This window comes from Exophiala bonariae, assembly GCF_035927105.1.
Source record: "Exophiala bonariae strain CCFEE 5792 chromosome Unknown scaffold_39, whole genome shotgun sequence".
NCBI lineage: Eukaryota > Fungi > Ascomycota > Eurotiomycetes > Chaetothyriales > Herpotrichiellaceae > Exophiala > Exophiala bonariae.
The window spans coordinates 174,098-189,565 of record NW_027042514.1 but is presented as its reverse complement, the minus strand read 5'-3'; the positions used below and the strand labels follow the sequence as shown (position 1 = coordinate 189,565).

The window sequence follows — 15,468 nt, the reverse complement described above, 5'->3', positions numbered from 1 at the left end:
CAGGAGCAATCTTACTATTAATGTTTGGTCATAACCTTCCCAAAAGTCTTCGAGATACAATTCTTCTCTTAATATGCGCCCGCGACCCTGTGGCTATACTTCTAATCGCCATAAAAATAAAGACACAGATCAACAAATCTATCCAACCCAGAATCTTCAAAATCCGCTGTCCTCTTCACGAGGCTAACCAACCCTTTTCTCTGATCTTCACTCGGCCTGTTCGCGATGCCCTTGAAAAGACTAGACTCGGTGTATGAGAGAAGCGAGTGGTTTTCATAACCCACCTAAGTATGTATGTTGTTGGACTTGAAGGGAAGCAGCCAGCGACGCGATCTTCGTGTACATCACGCGTTTTCCACTTTACGCGTTCGGAGGTGCCAAGACAAAAATTTGGCAGTGCCCCGCCGCAACAAGAGTCAACGTCTGCCAGGCAATCTGCCTCGAGTCCTTCTTTTCCCTTCCTTCCCGCTGGCATTGGCCAGCGACGGCGACCTACATTTCGATCTTTACTACTCTCAATCGACATCATGAAATACATCCTCGTCTCTGGTGGAGTAATCTCCGGAATCGGAAAGGGCATCACTGCGTCGTCAACCGGTCTTCTGTTGAAGACTTTGGGCCTCAAGGTCACCGCCATAAAAATCGATCCTTACATCAATGTCGATGCCGGCACGATGGCTCCGACCGAGTATGTCGAAAAGATGTTCTAGTTACGTTCCAAGGCTGACTGGTACCTCATAGGCACGGAGAGTGTTTCGTGTTGGACGATGGCGGTGAAGTCGACCTCGATCTTGGAAACTACGAGCGATACCTCAACATCACCTTGACCCGAGAAAACAGTGTCACAACCGGAAAGATGTACCAACATGTCATTGAGCGGGAAAGACGTGGTGATTATCTGGGCAAGACTGTTCAGGTCGTCCCACATGTCACAAACGCTATTCAGGACTGGATAGAAAGAGTTGCAAGAGTACCTGTGGATGATACAAATGAACAACCAGATGTCTGCATTATCGAGCTTGGTGGTACAGTTGGTGATATTGAAAGTGCTCCTTTCATTGAAGCCATGCGCCAGCTGCGACGACGTGCTGGCAAAGACAACTTCTGTCAGATTCACGTCTCGCTCGTCCCGGTCATTAGTGGAGAACAGAAGACAAAGCCAACTCAACAGGCAATCCGAGATGCACGTTCAGCTGGTCTATCTCCGGACTTGGTCAGTTTCTTCCCTCTCGCGAGCAAGCACTCACAGCATGACTGACCCATTTCTAGATTGCATGTCGATGTCAAGAACCTCTCATCGAAGCCACAACCAACAAAATCGCACTTTTCTGCCAGGTTGAACCTGAGCAAGTCATTGCGGTTCACGATGTCTCTTCCACCTACCATGTACCTATGCTTCTAGAAGAACAGGGTCTTCTCAGCCAGCTACGAGAACTATTCCGATTAGAGGCTTATCCAATTTCACCTGCATTGGTTACTAAAGGCCAAGCAATCTGGCAAGAGTGGAAGACGTTGACTACATCACAAGACCGATTCCTCGACAACGAAAAAGTCACCATTGTCTTGGTTGGAAAGTATACGAACCTGCATGATTCGTATCTCTCCGTCATCAAGTCTCTGGAGCACAGTGCAATGGCATGCCATCGAAAATTAAACCTCGTTTGGCTTGATGCCAGCAATCTAGAGAAAGCAACCTTGGACTCATCCCCGGAATCATACCACAAAGCATGGCACGAGCTCTGCACAGCCGATGGTGTTCTCGTTCCTGGAGGGTTTGGTTCTCGTGGCACGGAGGGCATGGTGGCAGCTGCACAGTGGGCACGTACCAAGCCGAAGCCGTACCTAGGTATTTGCCTCGGTATGCAGATATCTGTCATCGAATTCGCTCGAAATGTTTGTGGACTCAAAGAAGCATCTTCCGTGGAACTAAATGCCCAGACAGCCGATCCTGTTGTTATCTTCATGCCAGAGATTGACAAGGCTACCATGGGAGGTAACATGCGACTAGGACTCCGACCGACCCTGTTTCAAGAAGACACAGAATGGTCTCGCCTACGAAAATTATATAAAAACGAACCTAGCGTTCTTGAGCGCCACCGTCACCGCTACGAGGTCAATCCAGAGTACATCGAACGTCTATCTGAGGCGGGTCTAACATTCATCGGCAAGGATGACAAAGGGGAGCGGATGGAAATTGTCGAGTTGAAAGACCATCCCTTTTTCGTCGGAGTGCAATTCCACCCAGAATACCTGAGTCGCGTCCTTCGACCAAGCCCGCCTTATTTAGGCTTTGTGGCTGCCAGTGCTGGTGTCCTTGACAAAGTGACTGCTGAGACGCTGGCGAAAAATAAATCCCAGCAGCAGCAACGCCGCGATAGCGTCAACGGCATATCTCATGTTCAGAACGGGATTTTGACGAATGGAGTTGACGCTTCACACTCTGCATCTGGATTATGAGATGCCACGAATTGATGGATAACATTTGAAGTTTCATCGCCGTGTGTGTTGGCGTCTTTTCATGAAATTTGGGCCCTCACTATTGGAAAGCTCGATTGGGTTGCTTCTGACGGGTGCGAAATGTTCACTTGCTTCACTCGAATTTTTCGTGTTGATTTAAACCTGGGATGCTGTGCTCTCTAAAGATATTGAGCGGCGAGCTCCACCCAGCCTCGCTGTGGTCTAGCATACTAGCTACCTGGATAGCAAAAGAATAAATCCTCCAAATCCATTGGTAAATCACCACAACACAAATCCCCTGTTAGAACGCGCCTGTGATGTGTATGCCAAGGATCCAAGCATCTCATGTCTCGACGATCCTGAATCGAACCCCAGTGAGCTTTCCTGTCTCTTCTTCGTAGCCCACGCTCTATCTCTCCCTCGATGCCGCCGCACCTGAACGTCCAGCGCTTCCAGAATCATACGCCTTTCCAGGCACCCTCGTAGTCTGAGCACGACTTTCAGACGCCGAAGACGGCTTGCCATCGGTATGATCCCAAGCGTCCACAACGACTTCAGCAGCACGCCGCTCGCGCGCCACGGCGGCCCCTCCCTCGTCACCATCGACATGGTCACGATAGGGCGGGCCAGCGACGCCGACGTCGACACCGAACAACTCGCCTTCAGCGCGCAGCTGGGCGCGTTTCCTCTGCACCCAGCGCTTCCACGGGCGGTAGCACAGGACGCTGAGGCCGCCGAAGACGACGAAGCTGCCGCAGATGGCGCCGCCGATCACCTCGTAGTACTCGCCGGCTGTCTCGACGCCGTCCCAGAACCGGCCGGTCGGGTGCGCCGTGTTCAGGATCAGCGACAGGAGCTGGAGCATGCCGATCACGATGGCGCATACGACCGTCAGGGAGGTCAGCACGATGCTGTAGTAGAGGAATGTTAGCGGGTCTTTGATTCGTGGTCGGATTTGTCTGTCGGTGTCTCTGTCGGTGCCAGTGGTGGTGGTGGATTGGGTGGGTGGCAGGTCGACGTCGACGTCTGAGAGAGGGACCGGTTGAGTAGTGACTGTTATGTCGTCTGTGGCGGGGCCGGGAGGGGTGTCTTTCTTGTCGTCGCCGCCCATGCCCATTGGTGCGACGTAGAGACTCATCATCAGGGCGCCGTCGGTGGTGTCGACCAGACACATTCCGGCAGTGAAGAGGATGGGGAAGATCAAGATGAGCCAGATGCTGGTGCCTCTGGTTGCCTCGATGCTGCTGATGCCCAGAAGTGCAATTTCGGAGCTCGTGTCGAATCCCAGGCCGAAGAGGACCCCCAGGGGATACATTTTCCAGGGACGGTCGATGAGTTTGAACATTCGCTTCAGCACCCGGAAGAGGACCCCACCGCCTTCGATCTTCCAAGCTTCTTCGGCCGCTTGGTCGGGTTGCATGCGGATCACCTTTTGGATCTGCACGATGAGCTTGTACAAGATGTAGGCGTTCATTATTCCGAGGAGGATCAGGAAAGCCGCAGAGACGGATGTGCCGATTATGCCGCCGACGTTGCCGAAACTATCAAAGCGGCTGGACACCCCTGCTGCCGTGGCCGCGACGACAATCGATGTGACAATGACGATGGTACTATGTCCAAGACTGAAAAATGTACCGACAGTGACTGGGCGTTGACCGGTCGCGATCAACCGCCGTGTCATCAGATCGATGGCGGAAATGTGATCCGCGTCCAGGGCATGTCGGAGGCCTAGAGTATACGACAACGCCGCTGTCGAGAGCAAATTCGTGTGATAAGCGAGAACGATGCCGCAAGCTGCCCAGACAATCAGGTTGACGAGAATTAGTAATAGGATAATGAGAATGGCCGCTAGTGGCAGTTTTCGTAGATATGGTATCCGGCTATGCAGCCTGGACATGCGATGAAGGACGCGCCTTTTTGTTCTGACGAAGCGAGATTTGGTCGTTGCTCCTTGCATGTCGCTCGTAAGTGGTGACTCCATCGACCTCATTGAACTTTCCATGGTATATCACCTCAATCGTCGTGCAGGAGTGATTATATACAGATCAGCCAGGCCGAAGAGACACCCGTCGGCCGCTTGAGAGACACCTCTTTGAGAGCTAGGGTCTTGCACCCTGATCGAGTATCGCAATAATCTTAATGTTGGGAGAGCTCAGCACTTCACGGGATACTTGTAGAAAAAGAGACAAGAGAAAACTTTGCAGAAAACCCGGTTGTTTTATGATGAGGATGAACGGAAGGTACTTGCCGGGCGAACACGATACCTACCTAGGGACTTAGGTACCTCTCTACATGATGATGAAGAAGTATCTGTTTTTGCGACCCAACCAGGTTGGTTGGTTGGTTGGTTGGTTGGTTGGTTGGCATGATTGATAGCGTGGGACGGAGCGGGGTTAGCTGTGAGAGATGATGGATAAGGATAAGGGCTTTTGCCTCTTCTCTTGAGTCTTGAGAGACCTCTCATCATCCCATGAGCTAATCTGCTCAAAGCATCTTTCTTTTGTGCGGCGGGGCGGATCTTGAACGGAATGGAAAAACCATCTCCCTCAGTCTCCGAACTGCGGAGATCGGCGAAGGGGAATTTCCCTGGGAGGAGGAATAATGTTATTTTCGTTCCTTGATGAGACGTCTAGGATACTTCAAAGCATTACATTCGCCGCTGTCCAAGGCCTCGCCGTCGTCTCCTCACGAGTGGCCGTCTGGAATGATGTATAATGATGCTGAGAACTGAGTAACAGAGCCCGTTCAGAGAAAGACTAGGCCCGTCTCGCCAGAGTCGGGTGCCTAACCACCTAAAGTCAACCAGGGGTTTCGATTGGGCATGTCGTTCCTGGCTTCGTCCACAGTCTACTCAGGTAATATGCCACCCCTCGAGTCTCGGTCGTATTCGCGAGGCTGTCTGTCATAAGATGGCATGGCATATAGTTGGTACGGCTACCACGGATGGCACCATGCACCATGTCCGCGTTCGTTCCCAGAAAATCATATAAATCGCCATTCCCCACCATCCAGTCCGCCTGTTGTTTTCTCTTCCCTTTCACTCTGTCACACTCCTGAAAATCCTCATAGCTCTTGCATTCCCGCACATCAAATATCAAATCCTCGTCATGGCTTGGCCGCCTCTCAAACAGCAACTGTCCAATGCAATGGATCCTGGATATCTCTTGTGGTATAGTGCAATATGTAATGTGCTTGCCGTCCGTATCAGTCTTTGATACTAACAAATCGGGCAGACCACATCACTACTGCATATCAGTTCCTGGTGGTAGAGCATCATTTACCAACCCTCACCAACCTCAAAAAGGTTAAGGAGGATGCCTTTGCCTCTTTCTGGAATTGGTTGACCAGTAGGTCGACACCATTGCAGTGAGCACCCAGAACCATGCTGATGTCCTTTTCAGAGCCAGTAATTCCACCACCGCAGCCGGTCGGGTCAGCAACTCTTGTTCCTCCATTGATTGCAAAGGCTCATGGAAAGGTTCTTCATATCGGCCCTGGATCGGGAGCCCATGTCGCCTACTTTTCAGGCAACTCCAATATTGATGTTGTCCTTGCTGCCGAGCCTGCTGTGGGAATGCATTCTGACCTTCAGGGTTGCATCGATGCTGCCAACTTGCCATTCAAGTATCAGATCATCAACAGTACCGCTGACAAAGCGTCTCTCATTCCCGCATTACGCACTTACGATGAACAATTCAAGTCCAGTGAGCATATATTCGACTCAATCATCAGTGTACGCGTGCTGTGCTCGGTCCCTGATTTAGATAAGACAACTCGCGAACTGTACCAGATGCTGAAGCCAGGTGGCCAGCTCATCCTCGTCGAACATGTCAAGAATCCTTGGACGACAACTGGTAGTCTTTTTGCAAGATCGATGCAAATAGTCTGGCACCTGCTCGGCTGGAAGTTCTTTCTTGCTGGTTGCCATCTCAACCGAGATACGGCAGCCGCACTGAAAAATGCAGGCAATTGGGCAAAGTTTGATCTGAAGCTAGACTTCGAGTGGGCGCCATTCACATACATTTCAGGCATCCTTACCAAGCCTTTGTGATAACCTGGAACACCTAGGCTGGTAAAGTCGACCTGTCATAAGTGCATATGACTATGACTATAGCGACTTGGATAATGCTTCTCGATTCACCATCGACTTTATGACAGCCATATTAGCATATAGTGTATGTAAATAATGGCAAATCAGATGCTGGCCGGTCTGGAAGCATCAAAGGTGGAATACATGGCCGAGGTTGAGGGGTGAAAGTGGGGTTCCTGGATAATTTCGACATGATTTAGAAACGATTCTTCGCTCGTCTTTCCCCTGTCTTTGAGTTTTGGAGAATGATATCTCCATGGATCGCTTCCTTCTGTTCGAGCAATCAATTTTTCGTGTAGCTGTTTGGCAACGTCTCGGATACCTCCATCGGCATCGAGTATCTCAAGCCCAGCATCCTCGAGTCGATAGCCTGGTTCATACTTCAGCCTTTTCGGAATTTGCGGCTCGTGGCCTTGTCTTCCTGCACAGGACTCGTCACAGTAACAAGCCAGGTCAATCGCTTTGGAGTCTAATATTTTCCCGCTTGGTTGGGTATCGTCTTCCGACATCGGAGATATGATCGTGGTTAAATCCGAGTGCTCGCTTAGGGCATTAATCTGTGCTACTTCCTCAATGATGAATGATACAGTCTCCGCATCCCAGAGTCCATCACGGCCACGAATCGCCAAGGTTGCAGCACGAGCCCATGACAGGATGTCCGGATCCGTCGTTTTTATGCAGGTGAAGTAGAGAGCGGGCACAATTTGACCCGACAAGGTAAAGGTACGTCTTTGTTTTTCTGGAAAAGGATTCTGGTCTTTCGACGACATTGGTTTCGAGTTTGATGCCGTCGGGGTCCCGTTGTCGGCTGAGAGGATTCTCGTCAAGCTGGATAACGCCTGTCGAAGGCTATCGTCTGGGTTGGAAGAGAATGTAAGGAGTTGGCGCGTCCCCTGACACGTGAGTCCATCATCGGAGGACAAGAGCGACTTCATCCAGAACATGCTTGGCAAATTCTCACTCAGTAAGGCGCGAAAGAGAAGGAACTGGGTTTGGAGATGAAGCAATTGCGTGGTCTGCTCTTGCTGCATTACCAAACCCAGCCTTTGTGACTTTATTCCGCTTACCACGCAATACTGCTCCAGTACATGTCCATATCGATCAAATTGCATTGCAAGTACTCGACGTTCACACAGGACGTCGAGTGGGTACTCCTCCCAGGGGCGATGCTTTAAATCGACGTGTGTGATGAAATGATGTAAAGCCCAGTTCTGCAATTTGATCAGAACCGCTTCGGCCTGGACGGTATCGGAAAGATGTGGTGGCACGACACTGCAAAGTCCCATTCGCTCCTCAGAAGTGACAAGGGTCAAGATTGGCGGCCTACGATCCTCGAATGTGCTCGCCTGAACGTCAAGACGCTCATAAAGCCTGACGAGGCGTTTCATAAGTCCATCATCGCTGAAACCCAATACTTGCTGTACCTGCGATTGCTTCAAAAGCATTAACCCGTGATTGAGATGATCGATTGCTCGCTCAGGTTCACCAAGCAAAGACTCGAACGAGTAGAAGATGATACTGCAAATCAGTGCCACCTCAAGCGTTGCGTCCATTCTGAAAAGATAGTTCCTCAATTGACGATGAGATCTTGCAACGAGAGACAAGTTTCGAGCATGATGCACGGGAGTATCGCCCGGGTTTGGCGAGCTGGTCCCCACTTCTTCGAAGATATAGTCCTTGTGAAGGCGCGACAACGTGACCAACGCGTTGCGAATCACCGGCTCATCGTGGCCGCGACTGAGAATAAGGTGTGTCCAAAAATCACCATCAAGTGAGGAAGAAAGATCTCCCGCTGTTTGGCAACAATAGTAATGCAGCAACTCACGATCTGCTTTACTGCCCGGAACTTGGAATGGAATACTATACTCCTTAATCTTTGGCTTGGAGAGCTCAATCTCTCCGGAAGGGTTGGCGGTCAAAAAGCGGGATACCATGTTGTCGTACCCCTCACACTGGCGATCCGACCGCTCGCAACGCCGACACGATGGTCGAGTTTCGTCGCATTTAATACGACGCACCCTGTGGACAAGATGATTAAGCTTCGGAAGGATCATCGTAGGATTGAACTAGGGCTTGGGAACCTACTTGCAGGTTTTGCATCCAGTGCGAACCTTTGGTGTACTCCGTCGTGATCCTGGACCAACGGCGGCGGCATCCTTCGTTCCTTGTGGCTTGTTTCGTGGCTGCGGCATATTTGGATAGGTACTTCCACGGTCATCAGTCTACGGCAAGAGTTGTCAGGTACGTGATGTGCGAGAGAAACTTTTTCGTTTACTCCAGAAATTTCATTGATCTCAAGCCATTTTTGTTGTCGCAGAGATCAGGCCAACCATTTCCCAATGAACACGGAGCTAGGCAATGCCTGAAGCCTTGAGCGGGGCTTGGACAAGGCTGTAAAACCAATGGCTTCACATATTCGAAACCTTATTATACGAACCAGACGCTTTACCTTTCTGAGCATCATGATCCCCCCTAGCCTCGTACTAGTGGCTACAGCCTTGCCATCAGAGCCGAAGGGATTTCCGTGCAACGCAGACTCCAGAGAGGGCCCCACTTGGATATCAGAGTAAATCAAGCTCCATCATACTTTTGTGGCTCAGAGATATGAACAATGCCAATGTTCTCGACAACACGCGTTACGACCCGTTTTCATGATTAGATCCATGAGGCTCGGCGGTTCGTATGCTCAGATATTCAGCGTTTTCGAGCTGGCGTTGTTATCGGAAAATCTTGGAAATTTCATGCTGAACAGGCTGCATTCATCATATAGCATTATATAAACTGCGTGTATTGCTCAAAGAGATGGCCTTAAAACTACCGAATACTGAACCACTCCCTCTCCACCTGGGTATCTTTCTTCCGACCAATCCAGTCTCTAGAGGCTTAACACCATGCATTCATCAACCCTGCTTTCAACAAGTATCCTTGTCACCGCCACGCTCGCAGCAAACACAGCAAAAGCAGTGCACTTGCCCTTAAATCGCCGGGATAAGTCCACGGCACTCACATCACTCAACGGTACAACACCAATCACAGCGACATCATTCGGATCCGTCTTCGACACGGAGGTAAAATTTGGCGATCAAACCTTCCAACTTTTCATCGATACCGGCAGCAGCGACACCTGGGTCGTGCAGAAAGATTTTCAATGTGTGAATCGCACGTCGGGGCTCGACCTCCCACGAGATGCCTGCCTCTACGGACCCTCATCATATGACCCTTCCAAGAGTGCCGGCTATGAGGAAATCCCCGACGAAATCTTCGGTATCCAGTACGGCGACGGCATTGCGTCCGGACTGATGGCATATGAGAACATCACCCTCGCAGGGATGACCGTCCGACAGAAAGTCGGCCTCGCCAACGTCAGCACCCCAATGGGCGACGGCATCAACTCCGGCCTATTGGGGATCGGATATCCGGCCCTGACATCTGCACACCCAGGTCCATTCCAAGACAACACGACATACTGGTTCAATAGGCTACCATACGACCCCCTGTTGTTCACCATGGCGGATCAAGGCCTGATCGAACCATACTACAGTCTCGCAATCGCGCGCACACCTCAGAACTCAACGACCGGCTTCGGCGGCTATCTCACGCTCGGCGGGCTCGCACCGGTGAATCACAGCGCCGAGTGGGCGACGCTCCCCGTCGAGATCCACGAGACTATTCCAGAGAACTTCACGAGTGGGAAGCACGTCATCTCTTACTGGACGACGACGATCGACGGCTTCAAGTACGGACCTGCATCAGCCAACACTCAACGTGAAAACTCAAACCTCACCACCGACACGACACGCACACAAGTATTCTTCGACAACGGCAACCACTTCAGCTTCTTCCCCGACGCGGTCCTCGCACCCATCAACGCGCTGTTCGAACCGCCTGCCGTCTGGAACGCCGAGCTGTCCATCTACGTCTTGCAGTGTGACGCCGTCGCACCGACGTTTGGGATCACGCTTGCGAACCAGACGTTCTTCCATGACGGGCGTGACCTCGTATATCAGACGGAGGAGGGGATCTGCGTCTCGAATCTTGTTCCGTCCGAGACGGTCGGGATCGACGGCATTACCTTGAACATCGTCGGGGCTGGATTCTTCAAGAACGTGCTTGGAGTCTTTGACTTTGGGAAGAATGAAATGCGCTTTGCGAGTTTGGTGGGTGAGGTTGTGGAGGGGCTGGAGGGACAAGGCCAGGGTGGACCGGATGGTCAGGCCGAGTCTCCCAATAATGGTACAGGGACTGCTCAGGGGAATGCTGCTTCCAGCGTCGCTGGAAATATGATCGCAACCGGACTTGGGGTCTGTTTCATGTCGCTCATGGTGGCATTGTGGTAGTGGAGTACTATATCAAGGGTGCAAAACTACCGGCTCTTGGAAAACCATACGAGATGTGGAGCTCAGCACATTCTTGTAAATTGAATACCTAATAGTTATTTGTCATGTATAGCAATATCAGCTCACCTGAGATACTACTAAGTAGACATAGCTTATCCTGTACACAGTATAGCCCACAAATATATCCCTAGTGGTCGCTAAAATAGTCTATCGCTTCGCAGATTGCCTTTTACCGCCACCCGAGACAATGGAAGCGTTCACACATGAAACTTCCACCTCGGATCATCATCACCAGAGAAAGGAGTGCCCGGATCAATACCGTGATCAATAGCCTCTTTCCTGGTGTTTTCGCGCTTCAGGACATACCACAGCGTCGAAACGACCACGAGATTGGCTACGAGATACCCGAGCGCGAAGCCATGGCCGAGATAGTATCTCGGGGCTGTCTCGGTCCGGTACAGCTGTGTGCCCAGCACAGCACCTAGATTTCCAATGCTATGAATAGCGGAAAAGTTAGTAAAGTCTATGACTGTAATCGAGTCGATTTACAAAAACATGCGATCACGTACCTGATTTGCAACGCGTTCGCGATGGCACGCTTCGTCTGTCCGCTGACGTTGTTTGCGGGCCATGCAAGGACCAGTGCGACCGAGGGATAGATGCCCGTTGCGGCGAAGATGGTGCCGAGGTAGGAGACTCCAGGGCGATGGTCGGTGAGCAGGAGAATGTATCCGATGATGGCGAACGAGGTCGATCCTAGGATGATCGGGGCGCGAAAATGGTATTTCTCTGAGAGTACTGCTGACGTAATCGTCGCGACGAATGCAATGGCGTATGGTGGGATCGTCATCAGTTGGGCCTGCGCAGCAGTGTACCCAAGACCACGAATTATGGAGGGCAAGAACAACGATAGTGTATATAGGGGAAGTGACATGGTGTGGAAGCCCAGTGCGTACAGATATACTTTGATATCGGTAAATGCCTTTCGGACATTATGCCAGTTGAATGCTTCGTCTTCGGTCGCATCGCTATCTTCTTTCAAGCGATGTTGGACTGCTGCCCTTTCACTGTCGCTTAGGAATGAGGCCGTATCGGGATAGTTGTAGATGAAGAAGTAAGCTCCTGCAGCGATGACTATGGTGAGCAATCCTTCGAGGATAAAAATCCATCTCCAGCCTCCGTAGCCGCCGACGCCGCTGGAAAGAGTTTAGCATACTGTGGATGGTTGAAGATGGGCCTTGGACGAACCGCATATGTGCAATTCCCCATGCCAGAATTCCGCCAAATGCGCCAGCAAGCGAAGCCGCACTAAAAAACAAAGCGACACGGAATTGTCTCTCGTTACGCTTGTACCACATGGCGAGATAGAATACAATGCCTGGCGAATGTCATTTAGCACCGAAATCTGCTTGTTCCCTGCCATGGATTGGGCACACACCTGGAAACAGCCCTGATTCAGCCACGCCCAGGAAGAATCGAACGGCAAAGAAACCAGCTCGGTTCTGTGTCACTCCCATCAACGTCGCAACTACACCCCAAATCACTGTGAGCGTGGGAAACCAGAGCCTCGGACTCCATATCTTGAGGACAATGTTGCAAGGAACCTCAAAGAGTACATATCCAATAAAGTAGAGCGTCAACCCCGTCAAATACTGGTTGCCCGTAATGTGAAGATCAGTTACCAGACCTTCGATACGAGCATTGCCCACGTTTGAACGATCCAGAAACGATAAAAGGTAGAGTAATGTGAGAGGTGGAAGGAGTCTCCGGTCAAGTTTTCGAACAAGAGCCTTCTCATTGACACCTTCTAGGTCGATTTCTTTATCGGAGCTGGTATTGCTCTCCTGCTGCTTTTCATTGGTTGAATCTGCAGGCGTTCCAACGCTTGTGTTGAGTACCGCTTCTTGCGCCGAGGCCATGGTGGCTGGAGCTTAAGAAGCTTGGTTGTTATCGGATGCTTGGAGCTTGCTGGCTCCTAGAGTTTAAAGACGGCGACAGATTCAAAATAACTGGGCTTGTCCGATCACAGCAAAGAACATGAACCGCAGGTAGAAGAGTGAAAGATTGAAAACATCACACCTGAGGATGGAGGAGGATCCTTACCTGTCATTAATAGATACCAACCAAAAGGATGACATAGGAGAAGTGTGATATTGCATATCATCATGGATCGCCTGGAGAATGGGATCCATGTCGATCATTCAGATGCAAGTATGACATCTAATGGATATTCTAGCGCATCTGCGCGGGCGATGGATCATCATCGATGGTGCGTTGCAGGCATTGGATGGCGTGATTTGAGCCGCCAATGTGAGTTTGCTAGACTCGATCGACGTTTGCGGAATGAATCCAGCAGATTCATCCATTCTTCGATTGAGTGATACGTACTTTGCATCGGAGTCTCAGGACGGATTTGGAAGGTAGATAATGCTGAAACTCTGTTGATAATGTTAAGTCGTTGTCAATTTGAAGGCGAAGATATGCCAAGAATGGCAAGCTCAGCCTTGTTCTGCCTAAGGGAGGTACCTAGGTAGATACCTATGCTCACCGCATCGACGAGCTGTGTCCTTCAGATCATCGTTGATGGCAGAACAGGTTGAATAGCATATTCTTATCTGCCCTATTGGTAAAACTTGATGCGAAAGAGGAATACAGTGTCTCATATATTTAGACATCATTTGAAGTATTTACAAAAAAGGGGTGATGGCTAGATCGCCCCATGATCCAGAGAGTGTCGCAGCTAGACAGAACTCCGAATGTATAATACAGTCAGTATGCTCCATAGTCCATTGAGGTCCTCTCATGCCAGACAAGTACTCAATATACAAGACACGCATTTCGCGTCCTCGTCTCCATTACTGAGCAACAAGCATATTCTTGATCTTCAGCCAATACTCAGGAGCTACCAGTGTCTCCAGCTCCTCCTTGCTGACCCATTTGAAGTCTTCAATAGTCTTGTTCTGCGCAATGCTAAGATCTGCCTGACCAGCCAGTATTCTAGCTTTCATGAAAAACGTTTTCTCCCCGTCAACAAGCGTGGTATCCTGAGCTGCTGCGAGGCCTTGCTTAGACGGGGTCTTTGACGTTGTTTTTGATGTTTCGGTGGTTGCTTTGGAGTCCTGAGCCTTTGATTGTGTGGATGCAGCAGGTTCGGGCGTCTGCGGTTTGGCGAATTGGTGTACATAATGACCGACAGGATGATTCCCAACGAAGAAAGTGTTCATATTGACGCCGCAAGATGCGAAAAGAACGCGCTGGGCAGCCTGCGAGACACGGCATGTTAGTAATCTTATTCAAACTCGTTGAAAAATCATGAATCCCTTCTCACCTCTTTTAAACCCTCCGTCTCTGCCAGAGTACCGGCAGGAAATTTCCAAGACCCACCATCACCTGTAGTCTTCACCAGCAGATACAGCGTCCGTGTCAGACTTCTCTCGAGGCTCTTCTGATCATTCTTCTCATCCGCTTCCGTTCTCCGCTTAAGCCCAGCGTATCGTGGATCTCCGGAGCCGGTAAATTCTTCGGAGCGGCCTTCCTCAGCAATCAATTGCTCGACAATCTTAGCTGGCTGTGCGGTGTCATCACCGACCAGGATTTCATCGTTCCAAGCCTCGGGAGTATATGCATTATAGTTGCCGATGTCTCTCGCCGCTGCACCACCGCGTGCGCGACGATTCGCTCGCCATTGTTCCACGGCTGGAGTGTTCTTTTTGTAATAGAAATACTGGCTAAAAGGCAAGGCGAGTCGTTCGTTCAGTCGACGTTGGTACAAATGATATGCGGTCTCGAAAGGGTGAGGATCGGGTGTGATTAGAGGAGGCCGGCTAACTACAATACCTGCCTTGATGGTGAAGAGAGGTTGTGGCGCGGGTGATGCTTCAGGACCTGACGGGGAGAGCTGTGTGATTGGTGGTGTGTCATGGGTCGCTCGTGCGGCTGCGGTTGAAGCCAAGCGGAGAGACTGTGAGAAAGGGAGAGAAAGAGCCACACGGCATGAGCGGCAGACGTGTAACGTTGGGACTCTGGAGGATGATTGTGCTGTGAAGTATCGTATTAGTTTTGATTCTTGTCTATGCGGGTAGGGGTTTGATTTGGGTAGGACGCCTACATATTAATGCTTCGGCTATGCGCTGGGCGCCTCTTGAACGAGGAGCCATGTTCTGGATATGGCTCAAGTCCGTTAAAACTCCAGGAAGCGGATCGTGAAGATCAGATGTCACCTCCGTTGTATGCTGGCTTTGAAGCACGAGTTCCAAAAAGTTCACGAACCTCGACAGATTTGGGCCTATTCCTAGAATGGAACAGGCAAGTTAGCCGACACTCACCTTCAACTTTCGGAAGGAACTCTTCAATTTAATTTTTGCCTGGGCTTTCCACTTTTCAATATCAATGTTCGAGGAGCGAGACATGCCTCAATTGTCATGAATACAACTAGGCTCTAGGAACTAGCCGTTAATGGTCTTGCCTTTCTCTGTTTGACCTCCCTAGGTTCCCAGAAGTAGCAGCGATGTGCCCAGCTCATTTAATCGAACATTTTCTCACCAAAATAAACACTTACTAAAAGCTCATGGCACCGATCCTTAT

At 50.5% G+C, this 15,468-nt stretch overlaps 7 protein-coding genes across 7 annotated transcripts; 3 read left to right on the top strand and 4 right to left on the bottom strand.

The window, feature by feature from the left end:
* Window positions 1-527: 527 nt before the first annotated feature.
* On the top strand, window positions 528-2,457 carry URA7 (CTP synthase ura7; the record flags this gene model as incomplete). The annotated part of the gene is made up of 3 exons (XM_064853050.1): window positions 528-688; window positions 742-1,213; window positions 1,270-2,457. The coding sequence occupies 3 exons, from the start codon at window positions 528-530 to the stop codon at window positions 2,455-2,457; spliced, it is 1,821 nt and encodes a 606-aa protein (XP_064700813.1).
* A 409-nt stretch (window positions 2,458-2,866) lies between these two features.
* On the bottom strand, window positions 2,867-4,354 carry LTR84_009509 (uncharacterized protein; the record flags this gene model as incomplete). The annotated part of the gene is made up of 1 exon (XM_064853049.1): window positions 2,867-4,354. The coding sequence occupies one exon, from the start codon at window positions 4,352-4,354 to the stop codon at window positions 2,867-2,869; it is 1,488 nt and encodes a 495-aa protein (XP_064700812.1).
* A 1,210-nt stretch (window positions 4,355-5,564) lies between these two features.
* On the top strand, window positions 5,565-6,508 carry LTR84_009508 (uncharacterized protein; the record flags this gene model as incomplete). The annotated part of the gene is made up of 3 exons (XM_064853048.1): window positions 5,565-5,640; window positions 5,691-5,804; window positions 5,859-6,508. The coding sequence occupies 3 exons, from the start codon at window positions 5,565-5,567 to the stop codon at window positions 6,506-6,508; spliced, it is 840 nt and encodes a 279-aa protein (XP_064700811.1).
* Window positions 6,509-6,651: 143 nt separating this feature from the next.
* On the bottom strand, window positions 6,652-8,481 carry LTR84_009507 (uncharacterized protein; the record flags this gene model as incomplete). The annotated part of the gene is made up of 1 exon (XM_064853047.1): window positions 6,652-8,481. One exon carries the CDS (start codon window positions 8,479-8,481, stop codon window positions 6,652-6,654), a length of 1,830 nt encoding a protein of 609 aa, XP_064700810.1.
* Window positions 8,482-9,438: 957 nt separating this feature from the next.
* LTR84_009506 (uncharacterized protein) lies at window positions 9,439-10,884 on the top strand (the record flags this gene model as incomplete). The annotated part of the gene is made up of 1 exon (XM_064853046.1): window positions 9,439-10,884. The coding sequence occupies one exon, from the start codon at window positions 9,439-9,441 to the stop codon at window positions 10,882-10,884; it is 1,446 nt and encodes a 481-aa protein (XP_064700809.1).
* Window positions 10,885-11,141: 257 nt separating this feature from the next.
* LTR84_009505 (uncharacterized protein) lies at window positions 11,142-12,803 on the bottom strand (the record flags this gene model as incomplete). The annotated part of the gene is made up of 4 exons (XM_064853045.1): window positions 11,142-11,379; window positions 11,454-12,080; window positions 12,133-12,262; window positions 12,323-12,803. 4 exons carry the CDS (start codon window positions 12,801-12,803, stop codon window positions 11,142-11,144), a joined length of 1,476 nt encoding a protein of 491 aa, XP_064700808.1.
* A 936-nt stretch (window positions 12,804-13,739) lies between these two features.
* LTR84_009504 (uncharacterized protein) lies at window positions 13,740-15,041 on the bottom strand (the record flags this gene model as incomplete). The annotated part of the gene is made up of 3 exons (XM_064853044.1): window positions 13,740-14,147; window positions 14,213-14,922; window positions 14,993-15,041. The coding sequence occupies 3 exons, from the start codon at window positions 15,039-15,041 to the stop codon at window positions 13,740-13,742; spliced, it is 1,167 nt and encodes a 388-aa protein (XP_064700807.1).
* Window positions 15,042-15,468: the final 427 nt, after the last annotated feature.